The 17,388-nt window shown below is 41.9% G+C and overlaps 1 protein-coding gene across 1 annotated transcript in view; it reads right to left on the bottom strand.

Moving 5' to 3' along the window:
* Positions 1–1,445: 1,445 nt before the first annotated feature.
* LOC120562210 (ubiquitin-conjugating enzyme E2 E2-like) overlaps positions 1,446–17,388 on the bottom strand; it is a 40,159-nt gene continuing 24,216 nt past the window's right edge. Inside the window, 4 exon segments of the mRNA XM_039805799.1 lie at positions 1,446–2,288; positions 5,127–5,274; positions 9,066–9,100; positions 9,103–9,197. Of these exon segments, the coding sequence (XP_039661733.1) occupies positions 2,191–2,288; positions 5,127–5,274; positions 9,066–9,100; positions 9,103–9,197 (376 nt within the window). The 3' untranslated portion in view covers positions 1,446–2,190.

Below are 17,388 nucleotides of genomic sequence, written 5' to 3'. Positions count from 1 at the left end.
GCATCACTTTTCTGCACCTTCTGCATCCATCATGTGCAACCAACATTTCAAACCCCCTATTCATGCATCTGGTGCAATTACTTAGAATTTAGGAAGAGATTTGTAAGGTCGAAGCAGTGACTTACAGCAGTCAAATGAGTAATGAAGACTATTATGTACCGTTACTTGCTGGTGGATGTGTACTGTAAATTTAAAAGGTACCGTAATAGGGTAACCTTGTCAAATTGTAAACACTGCTGTGTCAATATTTTGACAGTAGCATCTGGTTATACATTCAATGTCTTAACATTTTAACAAAGAAGAATCCTTTTTACATCTCTCTGTTTTAAACACTTCATTGAGGCTGTATAATGTATGAGTGAAACCAATGATTCATGGTGGAGTTAAATTCAAAGATTTACGCTTTAATATTCTCTCGCTCAAAGGCCACACACCTCAGGAAGCCATGTAAAAACAACTTGTTATAGTTTTAAGATCCAGCAAATGCTAATTAATTCAGTTAAATTTGATTACTGCAACACTTGAACCTAATCCTTTCCATTAATCTTTGGCGAATATATATCTGGTGTTGTTATTTCAGCACCCATTAATGCAGGCGCGGAGGTTTTAGCCAGTTTGGCAAGCAGCCTGCTGGCTACCTTCTTGCAAACTAATGGCCGTCTAATTATTTATGCAGACTAGTAGCCAATGAGAATATTTATCAAATGTAAAAGGTTTTCCAGGATCCTAACTGGAATACCAAATGAGTAAAACACAGAGCCTACTTGGTCCTTTTACTTAAGTAACATTTTCAATGCAGGACTTTCACTTGTAATGGTATTTTTGATCTGAATGTCTGAACGGAATTTTTACCACTATATCCAGATACTGAGATATTTTAGTCTGGAACAAAGTGGTGGACTAACAGATCAATAGAGCCACGCTGCCAGCATGGCTAAAACAAACCGAATAACCGATTTCAACATCAAAAAGCTATTTAATTACAATGACGGGGAGCCTTTCAGTTAATTCCTATACCATCTAATCTGACATCTTTATCATGCAAACATGCCCTCAAGCGCAACTAACGAAAGACATCACAGATGTGGATTATGCCAAAAACAGTCACTTCTTCCTCAAAGGAAGAATTTTATGGAGATCCATTCATGAGTTTCTGAGATATCCTGCAGCCTGAAAATTTCTAACACATGAAAACATCTTACCTGCTTGATAGAGGTAATAAAAGCTACAGCATACAGCAGGAGTCCTAATGAGCCACGGGAGCAGATATCTGATAAGAACTTTATTGTATTTGAGCTAATGTTCCAGACTGTAAAGTTTTATAAATCAGGTGTGTGCGAGACATAAAGGCAGGCCTGAGCTGTGACCGAGTGGATAAAAGATCGGCGAAGAGATGCACATATTCGAGGCCGTAGTCAAACACAAATCCCACACAGAGCCCATCGTTTTCTCACAAGCCAACCACAGTGTGTTTTATTGGGTGCTTCAGTAATACAAGTGCACAACAAACCACTCTGCAATTGCAGAGGTGGCGGGTAGCCAGTAAATATACAAGTCCTGCCTCTTTTACAGGCAGACCTATACTTTTGTGGTCTGCCTCAAAAGCCTTTGAAAAAATACATACAGTACAAACAAAATCAGAGGAAGTTAAAAAGCATGAAGGATCTTTTTTTTTTGACGCAAACCTTCCTGTTCCATGCAGATAACATATTGATGACACATACAAAAAAAAAAAAAAAAGGAAAACAAAGTAAAAGCATATATTCTGCATGTTTGTTCCAGGTGCCACTAAGAAAATGAGAATACATACTGTATAGCTGGAGGACAATGCGTATCATATTTATAATATTCTGTGTTTTTTTTTTTCTTTCTCTCCAATACAATACTTCCAACATTCAGATATTGGAAAATAAAAATCCCAATCTACTCTTTGTATAAAAAAAAGAAGCTTTCAAGTCAACAAGGAACAAAAGGACATTTTTTTGTTTTGTTTGAATTTTTTTGTTTTTTTTTAACACAGAAAAGGTAGATAAAATGTTGGGGAGGATGAGGAGGGTGATAGGAGGGCAGGTATACTGTTGCACTTAGTGAGTGTGCTTTGACAGACTAAGGTTGAGAGAGAGAGAGAGAGAGAGGTAGAGAGAGGTACAGTGAAGGGTGAGGGAAGTAAAGGAGGGGACGGTTGGGTGCCTATGTGGCGTATCTCTTCGTCCATTGTTTGGCTATTCTGTCATGCTCTGTTCTGTTGGTCAGGTACTGTGTGGCGATGCTTCCTACCAGAGGGTCGGCTGAAAGATACAAAAACAGAGAGACGATATGTTAATCATTAAGTATAATCAGTTACCTCAGCTGAGCAGGACTCACAAACTGTGCATCTACTGTAAACAGAGAAAAGGTTTCCAAACATTTTCATCCTCTCAGGCTCAGATTATGTAAACGATTGTGTTAGAGGAGAGGAGTTGTATAACTAAAATGATTGAGTTATTATTATTTTTGGATCTCTTGGAACATGCCAAGAAGAAGTGTCTTGGTTATGTATACAAATCAAATGATTTTGCCAACTTAATTTGCAGATGACAAACACTCCTCAACACCCTCAATTTATTGGATAAACAGCCGTTTGGTTTAAAGGGACAGCCGGCATGGCAGGACTACACACACGACACACTAGATGCAGACGGTGCACGTTACGCCTCTTTGGTTTCAGGAATGTCGGCATGCTAATAAAAAAAATCACACACTGGGGCAGCATTATGCCGCTGTTGTTGTTTGGTTAAGTGTAAAAGAAAAAAAGAAATAATAAAATAAAAAATAAAAATCAAAGCTGTCATAATGGCGGATCTTCTTTACGGCCGATTTTGAGGAATCTCTGTTAAAAGAAGCTATTGTGAGGAGAGCTCAGCCTAGCTGGGAGTCACACCTTAACTCAGTGGTTCCCAACCTTTTTTCCTTGGCGCCCCCCCCTACTTATGTCTAAGAAAAGCTGACCCGAAAACCAAAGTTGAGGTAACTCTCGAGATAGAGCCTTACTTTCCTTTTTGATACAGAGGAGTTATCAGCACTTTTACGTTTCTCCGCCATGTTTTATTCATAAAATAGTGATGCCGTGGCAGCAGGAAAGACGAGGATGATAGCAGCTAGCAGCTGACCTGATGACAGCAAGGGTCCCAGGTTAAGAGGTCCCGGAGGTCTGGCCTACTAAGTAGCCTGCCTCCAATTTTAAGCAAGAACAAAAATATATAGTTTTTATACCGACTTTTGTATACATTATATATTCTAGTGTATTATCAGAATGTGTTTAACATGTGCAAATATTTTTTTTTTTACCTCAACCTCAAACTAGATAAAGACTTGCGCACCCCCTGTGATCTTTGCCGCCCCCATAAGGGGTGCCCGGTCCCCAGGTTGGGAACCACTGCCTTAACTTAAACAGGAACTCAACCGGATCCAGAATCTCCAAAATACTGGATTTTATACCTACTCAGTTATGCAGTCGTGGCTGGTTTTCAGCGTGTCCTATAAAACGTATTTAGGCAGCCAGCAACCAACCAACCCTCTTTTAGTTATGCACTGATCTAAACCACGTATTTATCCCAGTGTTAAATACACTCTTCCTTTGTTATTTGCAATAACTGCTTTTCTACATGCACTTTAATTTACCGTTGCTTATGTGACATAAGGTGACGAGGACCAAACAAATGAAGTACTACTCTGTTTTCCATATTGCCCTCAGTTATCAGTAAACAAAAAAGTGGTAACCTTTTGGCCATGTCGATGTCTTTTGAACTTCTGTAGTTCTAACAGCGACGCAAGTACCACTGAGATGTAAATGTATCGTCCTGGCAACCCCCAGACTCAATTCCTCACCACCTCACCATATGGAGCCAGAGTGTGCGATACTTTCAAGTCTACTTCCAGTGATCAGCACCTCACTCCAACCCTTGGTGTGCGTTACTTTTCTATATTATAGCTTCTTCCCATTTGCCACTGACAACATCAAACCATCTCCATTTCAGAGAAGATCCTGACCAGATCCCACCAGACTGTATTTTGCTCTCAATGCATCAGTAATCATCAGTTTTCTTCTGTAAGTATTTTCTTCAGTTGAATTGAAAGTCAATTGAAAGTAAAGTTACCTTCAACAAAAAGATGTCTTTCCCAACAGTTATCACTTGCAAATTCAAGCATCTTATAATAATGGAAGTACATACATTGTATTGGATTTCTTACATTTTCCACTCCACACGGATATAAATGCAATTTGATTTCATTCCAGATCATTAAGCCATCTACCAGACTCGTGTTGGTTCCAAACTATAAAGAGTTTTTTTGCCTGGGGGATAGATGCAGCATTCATTTTATTATGGAGTGGTGACCTTCAAGTAGACTTGATTACATTGTCTAAAATCCAGCTGTATCAATAACCAGTTAATCATATTAACAGCTTAGACAACCCCTCCAGGAGCAACTAAGACTGTAAAGAGAGAGAAAGGTGGTAACATGACTATAAAACCACCATCTTGCAAGTTAATTACCCGAACTTCCATTACGCTGGCATAGTGAACTCAAAATTGCTACATGTAAGACAGCACAAAATGGCCATCTTACATCTTTAAAAAGGTGGACCACGGACCCAATTATTCTTTTTGTTGTTGTTGCTTTTTACACATTTTCCAGCCTGCACCCATGCCCATTTTGTTATCAAGCCAAGAAAAGTAACTGACATATCATCAGTTATTTTTATATATATCATATTACATGATAATATTAGTTTTTCCTTAAACATTTATTGTGGATCTCCCTGTCAGCTGCTCACTTGCTCTTCGGCTGCTGTAAAAATGTGGTTTTATTTTTTCCCAACAGCGACTGTGCCAAAGATCGGTCAGTGTTAGATGGCATCGAGAAATAATGAGGGTATGAATTGGTCATGGCTTACAGTACTTAATACACCGTTAATAGCCAGTAAACATAGTGTTTGACAGCGTGCAATTTGGCCAACTACTACAACAACGCTCAGTCGTGTTTGACTGAGGTGGATAAAGAGACCTACTAACTTCACTGAAAGGCTCATAATAAAAACCATTTAACAAACGTCAGATGGCCATGCAGTAAGCTGCAGCTCTTACCTGGGTTACAGTCTGTGAGCAGGGAGCAGATGGACAGCAGCACCTTGGAGATGGTGAGGGCGGGGCTCCAGTTGTCCTTCAGGATGTCCAGACAGATCACCCCCTGACTGTTGATGTTGCAGTGATAGATCCTCGTACGAAAAGTTACCTGCAGACACACAAATCAGTGCCGTTTAGATGTTTAGAAACAGAATGTTCTCATTTGCCACGTGCAAGAAAACAGGACTTTATTTAACAGTGACGCTGGTAGTGTGAAGAAATGTCAGCAACAAACGGGAACTGCGTGAAAAGAAAATGTAGGTGTAAAGATGTAAATTAATTCTCGTCGTTCCCTCCGCACTTTATTGGAACAGGTTACCTTTAAGAAGAAAGAGAATTGTGTACTGGATAAATGATGTACTAATATCTATCAGGGGTGTTGAAATTAATCATTGCATCGCGTTGCGGACCTGGACGATGCAGTGACAAACCATAATCCATTATTGCCTACTGAGGTTACATGTTGATTTTTAAAATCGCTGCTTTTTTATGTTTTTGCCTTTTGTCTGCTCTCTGTGTTCAGACTCCGCTACATTCAGGAAGTGTCTCTTTTAAGAGCAGATACAATAAAAAAAGGGGAGTTCATATATATACATATCTGACTGCTTGAATTTGTTGATGAACCATGTGTAGCAATATATATTTATATTGAGGAGGTGACGCATCGTGATGCACTGTGATATTGAATCCATTCGAATCGTTGACAGGTAATCGTAATTGAATCGCGACACCAGTGAAGATGCACACCTCTAATATGTATATGCCAATACACACTTTATAACAAATAACCAGGAAAACTGGTAAAATAACAGGATGTTGCCATTTTAACACACACTTGCTGATGTTCTTTTTCAGCAGCTTAAAATAAATTGAATGACGAAATGGGCTTTTTAATTAATTTCGTAACTGCCACCACCAACAGTCAGAAACCACTGCTCCACAGATGCATAGCAAGCAACATTCCGGTTACACAGAAAACAGAGACCTGCAGAGAAAAGAAAGAGTTATGATACACTATAATCTCAAATATGAGCATGTTAGCAGTAGATGGAGTAAAGAAAGTCGACCTGCTGTGTATTCTGCCAGGTTGAGAAGCTTGTTATAACTGGGAGTAATAAGGTGAGACATGGAGGACAGTTTAAGGCTGCTGCGGGCCTTTCACCTTCCTCTTTCTCTTTGACTCACATTAACGCTCATGCATCAGCATCAGTAGTAGTGTAATGGCTCTGCTCGATTGCTCCATTTAACACCATTTGTCACTGTTGCTGGACGAGCACGTAGCCACAAATATACAGGATGTATAAAATGACTGTATTCTATTACAGTCACCGAAACATATATTATTTAGATTTTTGTTTTCTGGGTTATTTCGATGGCTTGAAAACAGCATTTACTCCATCTGATATCGAGTAACACTTTCAATTCTAATGATATTTAAGTAAATCAGACTGACCAACAGAGGGCAGCATGATGTCAAATCCAAACCCCACAACAACAGTTTTGTTGCCGCTTTGAATATTGGACCCCAGCACCCAAGTGCAAATGAATTCCTTTACTCGTCACAGTAAACACCCTCCCCAAACCACACAGCTTCAAACAGTGACCCATAACATGTACACTAAAGTTCCCTGGATTTAGGCTTAAACTGTGCTCCGCTCAAACACCCTGAACAACTAAACCTCCCACTGTTTAGGTCGTCTGCCTCGGCTCAGATTTGAGCTTGACATCTGTTTGGTTCTGACACTTGACACCACTGTTTGCCCCCGCTGCTCCAATCACCAACATCTGTCCCTCCTGACCCTCCAGAGGAAACCTCTAATGAGCCTTGGCATTCCAAAAAAAAAAAAAAATCACACAGGGGCAGGGCGTTATAAATAACTAACCCCTCCACCTCCGCAGACACAGAGCTGCTCTTCTGGCCGGAGTTCAGAAACAGAAACGAATCCACCTGGCATACTTGTCAGCTCTTGTTTCTCTTTCAGAGTCTTGAGATTTTAGAAAAGCGAGTCGGATTCTGGGTCTAAAACTCCCAAGCCTGAGGTCTGAGTGCATACAGCAACTCAGCTTCACTGGAGCATTTCTATATTCAGGGAGTGTAAGGCAGCCAAAGGGTTTGGTGTGTGTGTGTATGTATGTGTGTGTGTGTGTGTGTGTGTGTGTGTGTGTGTGTGTGTGTGTGTTTGTGCGTGTGCGCGCGCAAGGGGGTTTGGCTGCAGATCACAGTGTGTCGGAGGGGTAGGAGGTATTGGCCGGGGCGGAAACACTCAAGTCCCTCTGGCAACACAAAGCTGGGCCGGAGTCTGGATTTGTTTGAGTCTGCTGTCAAACACAGAGCTGGTGGTTACACAGCAACAAGAGCGAGAAAGAGGGAGAGAAGAGGGCGAGCGATCACGGGGAGGGGTGTCCATAACAGAAAGGGGGGGAGGGAGAAAATGAAGGCCAAGTGAAAGGGTAATAGGGTGCACTGCAAACTAAAGGGAGATTGGCCCCGACAGTCTGCATGTTCAATAATGACAGCCACTCAACATCCTTAAAGTACTCTGCAGACGCTGTGCATTGAACAGGTCAGGATTTGAAAAAAACACAACGATTCTTCATAAAAGAAGTGCAAACCAAGCTGTATAGAGTGTCAAAAAGCTTTAGTGCCGAGTGCTGACCCTGAACTGCCATGACACCAGTGTGCTTTAATGTGCTCTACTACAGTATCTTACTTTCTGCCATTACGCTGTCATCCACATGCATTAAAAAGTCACACTGCATCAGTCCATCTATCCATTCATTTTCTAGACCAGTGGGGGATCGCAAGCCCCGAGCAGTGGCCAAGTACTGGGCCATGAAACATTAGCTACGATGAAACAATGTTAATTGGCCAAAAAAGCTGAATAATAATTACATAACTTTATCGGCCATTATAGACTATTTAGTGGGGATTACCTTGAGCTTGGCGCAATCTGTCTGCACTGCATTTTTCTCATCACTCCGTGTCACCCCCCCCCCCAGAACAATAACATACACAAACACACTGATTTTGAACTAAAGTCTGTCGCAGGGCTACTAGAAAAAACATGCCCCCATATAATGTAAGATAATGAGTCTTAGAGAGTCCCTAACCTGCTATATTCTAACTCATTTCAAGGCTTATTTGTGTGTTGGGAGGATAATTGGAGAGATGCCTGAACCCAAACTGACATGATTTGTGAACAGGTGTGTGAACCTGTAAAAATAACTAAAGACCCTGTGAGACCCCATAACTTCATCTTCCAGTTTGCAAACTGATGACTGACATTGTCAATATAAAAAAACTGTCTGTGGCTGGAGCCTAATCCAGTAAACACAGGGCGTGAGGCAGGGCAGGCCCTGAACAGATTCCCAGTCTGTCACAGGGCTTCTAGAAAAAACATGCCCCATATAACTTAAGATAATGACAGTCTGTTCTGATAACCCTAATATTCATGGGAAAACAGACAGACTGTGCACGTCAGAAGAATATGTGCCGTTTTGTAGTTTCAGCAACCCTTCCTCAAAATAATTATGAATACGTTTTAATATAAAAAAGCACTAAAACCAAAAGTTAAAGTGCCTATAATATAGTTCATATTGAAATAATTCATCCGGTGGCCAGAGACGTGACTCCAAATCAACACTGAGATTTCTCCGTATCTGCTGGTAATGACCACATGGCCATATGTACCTGCAATAGTTCTGCAAAATAAAATAAATGTGTGTCTATGATGGAAGACAATGTGTGATCATACAGTGGGTGTATCACAATCTCTTTTCCAGATCATTAAATGACCCAGATATATTTGCCACACGTTTCCAGACTTTGCAGGAAGTTGATACTTGGTCAGCTACTCAAACACCCAAATATAATAACAGTTATGTCTGCAGGCGGCTGACCTTGGGAGGTTTGAATGGGTAGTCTGGCGTGAAGCGATGTCCAGGAAGAAGACGCCTCCCTCGTACACAGAGCCTGGGGGTCCCAGGATGGTCGACCTCCACTCGTAGATGTTATCTCCTTTGGGGCCAGCGCTAGAAAATTGAAACAAAAGACCTGTTAATATGTTAATCAGCCCAGCGTATTGGACCCGGCAGCCTGCCGGCGGGCTGACAGAGATTTGGGGGGGAAAGAGCAGCTCAGGCGGTAAATTCTGGCTTCTGACAAGTTAATGATCGAGATTTGGGGAATGCCGAAGTGGTGGGGGTTTGTGTTTTTTTTGTTGTAGTTCAAGGCTATTTTAGTATGATTTAGATTATCTTTCAAAAAATTGTGATTGGAAGATTAGATTACCTGCTATTGGGAGTTGAGTTACTGAAGCACACACTGACACACACCACACTGACACACACCACACTGACACACACCAGTGAATCAGTTTAAACATGTAACCAAGTGTTCAGTTAAAACAAAGTCTTTCACACAATAAGAAGAGAGATATTAACGACCAACCAGTGTAAAATGATTTCATATTCGAGCCAGTTTTCATTCATGAGATGAGTATTTATGCCGACGTGGAGGCTGGAGGTCACATCTGTTGTATAGGCCTAGTAATTAATGCCATTTCCATATTAAGAACTCCCTCCCCCACTGTTGTTTGTGGTAAGACCCTGAGTTGGCACAGAGCCAGAAAGGAGACCGGGACAATGTCCAGATCACAAAGCCCGGGACAATGAACAATCCCTCCGATTTCATGTAATTACCAGGGATGGTGTTTAACGCCAACCCTTAGCTTTCTGGCAGATGTGCTTACAAATTGGGTGTATGCGAACGGCCCGACACACAGGGTTTTCTTTCTCTCAAGGCTGTTGTATTCACTTCTATTCAGACATAAACCAATAATCTCAGACAGAGATTTCCTGCGTAATAACCTCAAAACAGCAAACTGTTAAAAACAGCATCTGGCTCCAAGCATGCCCTTGAAAAACAGATCATTCTCCATAAATAGAAATAAGACATTTCCTTCCTCCTTCAGTATCAACACTGCACATTTTCACTTATCTACTTTGCCACTCTTTCACACCGCCCCTCTCTTAAGCCTTCTTTAATTAGCTAATTATGATTACTTCTTCTCTGGGGAATTACTTCAAAATCCACCGTCGATAAGGACGTCCCCAATCTGGACTTGTGTTGTCTCCGGCACAAAGAAGAGTGGAAATTACAGTAACAAAAGCAAAGAATGTAAAGGGACAAAGCTGTGCATTGTCGGTGCATGAGAAGGGGACACATACAGAGTACTTGTCTTTGTAAACCTAATACTTAAATTAGTGCTGCAGTAACTGATAACTTCCACCATACACATGGCGGGGGCTTGCTGTACAAGCTGTCAAATAAGGTGTTAAAGGACATGTTCACATTAAACATGTTAGTGAGTATTTACAATATTGGTTTCATTTGTTTTGGCAGGCACAAACGATGCTACATCTATATGACCAGGTTTTGTGTTTCTCTTCCAAAGAAACAGTGTTGCATTTTGGTCAGACAGAGAGCGCTATCTAAACCAAGTACAGGAAATGACCTCCAAATACAAGGATTTATAGCCACAGAGACAGATGTTGACATCTGATAGCCAGCTGCTACTTGTGCTTGGAAAGCCTGTCGTAACAATATAAAGTGAGGGCAAACCGCAGTACAAATTGGTGGTCATGTTCAGCCGTTCCTACATTCTTCTGTTGTGTTATTTAACAGAAATTTAAAAAATTAAATATTTCCATCATGCCATGGCTGGAATTGCATGAGTTTTGACACAGGGGGCCCTATCTTGCACCTGGTGCAAAGTGTCTTCGTTAGTTTAAGACCGACGCAGCTGTCAATTTCCCGTCCAGCGCCCACGTCTTTTTAAATAGCAAATGCACGTGCGCCCATCTGTGCGCCCATGGGCGTGCTGGTCTTACAGGGAGGTGTGCTCAGGTGCATTCTTGGCGTACTGCTATCTTGAGGCAGCGGAAAGTGATTGTGCCATTGACCAACAAAAACCTGGTCTCAAGTCAATAACGCAGCATTTCATTGTTATTTTAACAGAGCATTAGTAAAACGTGCCTAGGCTCGTGCACAGCGCGCACACACTATGCCCGTTACGCACACAGGGACGTGCAGCAGCACACAAACATGCAGAAGATTAAAAATAAAAATATTACAATGTGAAATAGTACTATATGATCTGATCGTGCGCTTTCACGTCACGCACGAGCAGATCAGTTTCTTCTCCTGAAAATCTCTCATTCCTGCTCAGCAAATCCACGGTCATAATAACAATGCGCCAAGGTACAAATGCGCCTGGCTTTTAAATGGAATGGGAGAGGACACTCTGATTGGTTTATTGCACTTTCATTACCCTTTTGAACCATGCGCCTGGCGCACGGACCCTTCTTTCCACCATTAAACTAGCAAAAGTGGATTCGTACACAACCTAAAACGCACCTGCGCCAGGCGCTTCACGCCAGAACCTTAGATCGTTAAAATAGGGCCCAAGATGTCAGGTTGCCATAATACATTTCTGTTCAATAAATGACTGACTTGAAGGGATGCCCGTGACTGAAGAAACAACATTTTAAAAGGAGGAGTTCTTTAACTAACTGATTAATCTGCCCATCTGTAATATTAATAGTATTATTGTCCCTCTGCAGATAAATGCAAATGGATCTCTTCAGATGTGGTGCCTATCAAATAGCCATAGTTGTGACTACTTTTCATGTAATTACCAGTCGACCGAGATCCCAACTGTCAATTAGTTGACTTTTTTTCAATTAGGCCACATTCAGAACAACTGCAGCCCATTTACTTGAATGCGGCCAGTACAGTGACCCAGTCGGGTGTAAGCGCAAAAAACACAGGACTATCTATAAAAGCTGACCCTGGCTAAGCATGATATTGTGGTGGCCAATCAATTGTGTGCAAGCGCACACTTATATAGTATATTATATAGTTGCCGCTGTGCTAACTTTCCAGAATTGTAAAATCCTGTCTCTGAGTAGTATAAAACTGCTGTGCATCTGATTCACCTTCCGATTCATGGATCTGTTACTTAACTTGGACTTCCTGAATTATATTTCATGTCTCACCTTTACCTGAAGCAACACCAACGCAGCACCTTGCGTGTTCGGTGTGAAAGCCCGCTAAGAGGGGGCAGTCTCAAATCAGCAGTATGCTTCAATCTGACAAGCACCCCCACTGCAGGCAATGATCGGCCAGGTGTGCAGATGTGATTTGTGTAGGCAAAAATTAAACCTCTCTCCCAAGCTCTCTTATTTTTTTTTTCTTCAATCTTCACAAAATCACTTCTGGCACACGGGTGCAACACTATGAAAGCCTTCCAGGAAAGCTTGTCTAAACATTTTCACCTTTATTCCCAATATTTGACCGAGTATGGCGTCTCTCTCCTGTCTATGACGGTCGGCCTTTCACCCCGTTTTTGAGTTTGGCCGTTCAGAACAGCTACAAACATCTCAGATGAGGTCGACGACGTGTTGTACAAACTAGTTCATTTCAAGCACATCCTGTTTGGCTTGTAATTAGGCAGAGTGATCCCGACTGATTGACCTAAATTATCAACTGAACTTGTTGTGATCCTTCTCCCAACTCTTCAGACATTACTTTCTACATTTCCTGCTGTTGACAGAACCACACAGACAGCTTATTTCTCTTGCTCTGGGCACTCCCCCCTCTGCACTTACATTTCTGCGCCACATACACCTCAAGGTTAACACTTCCACTCCTATACGCTATTTAAAAGCTTCCCTGACACTACCGTAAAAAAAGACAGCCGACTATTCCATTTCCAAACATCTCTATTGAAAGCAGATGCTCGATTCCTTTTGAGGCTGATGAGTTTGTAGCCGCGGTAATAACTCAGAGATGATGGAAAGATAGAGATGAGCGGGCATGGCAGAGGTCCTCGCTCAGCAGCGAGATTGCTGTAGGGGATCTGACAACTGCACAAGGGCTGTGGATAAAGGCTAAGTCAATAGCTCAATGTGCATGCCACCGCTGGCTGTTGCTTGGAGACCTCCTCCCCCCACCGGCTCGGGCGTTCCTTTGGTGCTTTGTTGCAGCTGGTTGAGGGCCAGCTCATTCAGGGTCTGACAGCCTTTCGCTTGGCCATTCGTTTTGGGAGAGGTGAGCAGTGAGGAAATCGTCAATCCGCATCAGTGAGTGCGTGCATGAGCTCCCATTCGCCAGGCTTTAATTAATGCACGTTTAATGACAGGAGTTAAATGGCTGATGATTTCTTGACCCGGGTTAATAGCTGGGTAGAATATTATGCTCTGGAACTGACAGATTCAATTCACAGTAATATTTGGGTAATCAACACACTATATTAATTTTAATTCTGCAAGAGCAACTTCAAACTAACATTTCTGCAGGGTTCTGACTAGTCATGCACGGCTGCGAAGTCCTCATTGTTGCCTAAAAAAAAAATAGCATCATTGAATTAATGTTGGCTCAATGAAGGCGTTAAGAAGAACAAACCCACGATAATCTAACACAAAGCCCGAAAACTGAGAGCGACAGTCCGATAAATATTCCGTGTCACTCCTGTCTTTTCTCTCTCTCTCTCTCTCTCTCTCTCTCTCTCTCTCTCTCTGGAAAGCAATCTTCTCTTCAAGCAGACAGATCTGCTCAGCACAAAAACAAGACGTTGACTGGTGTAACAGTGCTGCTTATGGGCTTCGTTTGAGGCTGCAATAATACTAACCTCGGTGTAAGTAACACGACATCTGCAGTGCCCTGTCAACCAAATGCCTTGATTCAGTGAGTATTTGGGTCATTTGTTTCAAAGGGTCTGGGATGCATTAGGGTGCGGGTGTCCGTGAGAGTCTTGCCACTGCCCTGTCCTGCGAGATTACACTCATGTAAAACCCACTTTGACAGCTGGGCTGCCTCCTCCACAACAGAGCACCAAAATAGTGTTGAACCACAGAGTCACACTGCTCTCTTTCTTTGAGTTTTCTTCCCCTCAACGATCATCTACTTGTGATTATTCTTATTTTTTCTAGAAACAACCGTTCAGATTCTTTCACTAAATGTAGCGTCAACACCAGCTTGTATCGTCACCATGATTCAGTCACAGTGTTTGTGGAACCTGTGAGGGAGCGAGTAATTGCATCCCACACTGACCTCGCTCAGTGCTTCACCTCGACAAAGAAAGACTCATCAGTGCACACAAGGCTGAGATAGATTGGACACTTTGAAACCCTGAGACGGCACTGAGAGTAAAGGAGGATTAAGAAAATGGTTTCTTCTTCTTCTTCAAATATAAAGGAGCACTTTACCACAGACCTACTTCATCACTTTTACCTTTCATTCTCAGTTCCTGAAAACTATCCAAGCTGTGCCCCATAATCACAGACAGCAGTAATAATTTCCATATATATTGAATGACCTTTCCTCCTCATGATGCAGTGCAGTATGTGAGACCAGGGTGTCCTCTCTGCTCCATGTAATAATCCACATTGCCTTATTTCATAGTCAGGGCATTCTGCAGATTGGTGCCAATGCAAACCATAACCTTTATCTTGCAGCATGAGAGCTGGGCTAATCTCTGCAAAAATCGCTAACCAATCTTGTCACCCAGAGCCAATAGCCACGGACATCAGGGCTTGGGTTAAGTTGATGAAAGAGATGTAGTCAGGAGATAGGACTGTGCCACTCACAGGTGAATTCATCTACCCGGATTATATTTACCGGCAGAAAAAAAAGAGAAGACTTTTCAGAGTTTCTTCTTGAAATTCTTTTTTTATCTTAGATATCCAACCTGATTTCATTTGGGGAATTTAGCCCACACTCCAGAGCAGATTGCAATGAAAAACCAGAATAAACTTAAGTTCTTACATCAAGAACAAAACTGAAAGCGACAACTATACAATAATGCAAGTGTAAAAAAACACAGTTGTATGGAAACAGCAGGAACTTGTTTACCTAAAATGGGTGTATGTGGTACTAATAGAGTCTAACAGAAACTTTCATTTAGACAAAACAACATACAGTCGTCTCTCTACTGTCACAGAAGCAGCTCCACAGAGTACCCTGGTAAGCCTTCAAAGACTCTTGTCTTGTTAGTGCCAGACCGTATGCACTGGCAACAGTTCATTCACAGTAGGCTTAGTCGTCCACAATTCAAGAATATGCAGAGGATGTTCATTTTTTTCACTCATTGTCCAGTTCTATTAAACTAACCGTGATACAGTTCACAGGCATGGGAGGGTTCCTGGTTGTATTAAGTAATCTGTGAAATGTCTGGCCTTTTAAAAAGGCAACCACAAAGTGAAACCTCTTTTCACAGAAAACTGTCGAGAAACATTCACACACTTTCAAAGAAATGATTTTGCCATCTTGCTTTGCAGCGGATACAGATACAGCTTGATTTCAAAACCACAAGAATGTTTGGGTGAATTTAGTTGCTGTGACAAATATCTCCACAGAGTACTGTAACCGATGCACCTAGGTGAAAGCAGTATATTTAGTCATTATTCTGCGGTAGTATGACTGTTTGGAACGTACTGAGCATATGGATGGAAGCATATGGATGGAAGTGCTGCACGAGTGGTATGAAGAGGTACAAAAACTGGCCCCTGAAGGAATCCATTGTTACCGGCATGAATCCAAGCTGACCACCGCTGCTCTGTGAAAGGAGAAACCACACACACACACACACACACACATCCCCCCCCCCCCCCCCCCCCCCCCCCCCCCCCCCCCCCCCCCCCCCCCCCCACACACACACACACACACACACAAACACACAAACACAAAAAAAAAAAAAAAAAAAAAAAAACAAAAACAAAAACACAAACACAAACACAAAAACACAAACAAAAACAAAAAAAAAAAAAAAAACCCAACACCACCTTTCAGGTCTAACAAGGGTGTTTGATACTTTGAGGTTAGGTTACATTGAAAAGATCAGATAGCCTAGAACATACAATAGGTGAGAAAAACAAAATCATGCAAATATGTTACTGGGGAAAACAACACTGAACGCAGCGATACCACCGAGCACAACCCCAGCGTGTTTCCAAAGCAGCCTGTCACACAGCGAGCTGTTTACGGGAGCAGGTAAATAGCTGTCTGAGCCAAGAACTGCACCAAGGGGCTGATAAATAAAACAGGAAAGTAAACACGTAATTGAATGGGAATCAGTATGTTTTGGAGCGTGTGAATACAGCCATGCTCAAATAAAGGCCATTATCTGCATTATTCGCCATTCCAGTTTGTTGCCCACGGCCACTTTTTTCCCCCTAATGGCAACTTCATTCAGTTAAGATCTTCTTTTCTATCAGTGTGGCGGCTGCGGATATCAGAAGAGGAACTTTAATGAAGCAATCTTCTCTCCCTCCCCACCCCCCCCCCGACCGTGAAAGAGCCCCCAAGACCAATTACTGTGCAGCTCAACGGCCGAGGTGACACCTCCTTCCTCTGCTCTCTTGTCTTTATTGTCTCAAATGACATGGTTTGTTTTTTTAATCAAGCCTTTTATTGTTTATGTGTACATTGACTACTGCAATTACTGACCGGACGGTTTATCCAGCAACACGGGAAATGGTTGAGTAGGTGGTTGCATGATTTCCAAGTCCAAGGGAATAGCACAATTTCATTTTTAAAAAGAGCAGTCCGTACTGAACTGAGGAAGTATACAGTACTTCTAAAGAGAGGTTTGAAGAACTGGCCTTTCACTCAGGAAGTTTGCCCTCAACTGAGGTTTAAAGTCACATTAACAAGGCTGAAAATAAAGCAGGGGGTCTGTTTATTTTCCTCAGCCATTTAACTTTAGCAAGATGCTTCTGAGGTACAACAGAGTTTTTTGGTGCGGTAAGCATTTTTCTTCTCCGCATCTGAGCTGCTACATGCAGCCGGCGTCTGATGCAGTGCAAATGTTTGCCTCTGGCTAAAAATGAATAATACAGAGCATATATCATTACCATAACACACAGGCCCTGCATAAAGGAAAGAGCACAACATCATGAGTCATAAAAAGATCACTTAACCATCAAAGCATTGCAGTTTACACAGGGTGAAGGATTACACAACAACTAATAGTGAGAAAAAAAAAAAAAAGCTTTAGTTCCACAAAATCTAACTTTTGAAGAGCACATTGTGTGTGTTATTGATCACAACTGATGTGGACAGTAGCTTTGTGTGTGTGTGTGTGTGTGTGTGTGTGTGTGTCTTGTCGAGGGGTAATTATAAACATTTATTTTACTTTTTTAGTTAGAATTTGTGCCGACA

This window comes from Perca fluviatilis, chromosome 7 (genome assembly GCF_010015445.1).
Source record: "Perca fluviatilis chromosome 7, GENO_Pfluv_1.0, whole genome shotgun sequence".
Classification (NCBI taxonomy): Eukaryota; Metazoa; Chordata; class Actinopteri; order Perciformes; family Percidae; genus Perca; species Perca fluviatilis.
Note: the sequence above shows the minus strand (reverse complement) of the source record. Positions and strands in the feature narration are given on the sequence as shown.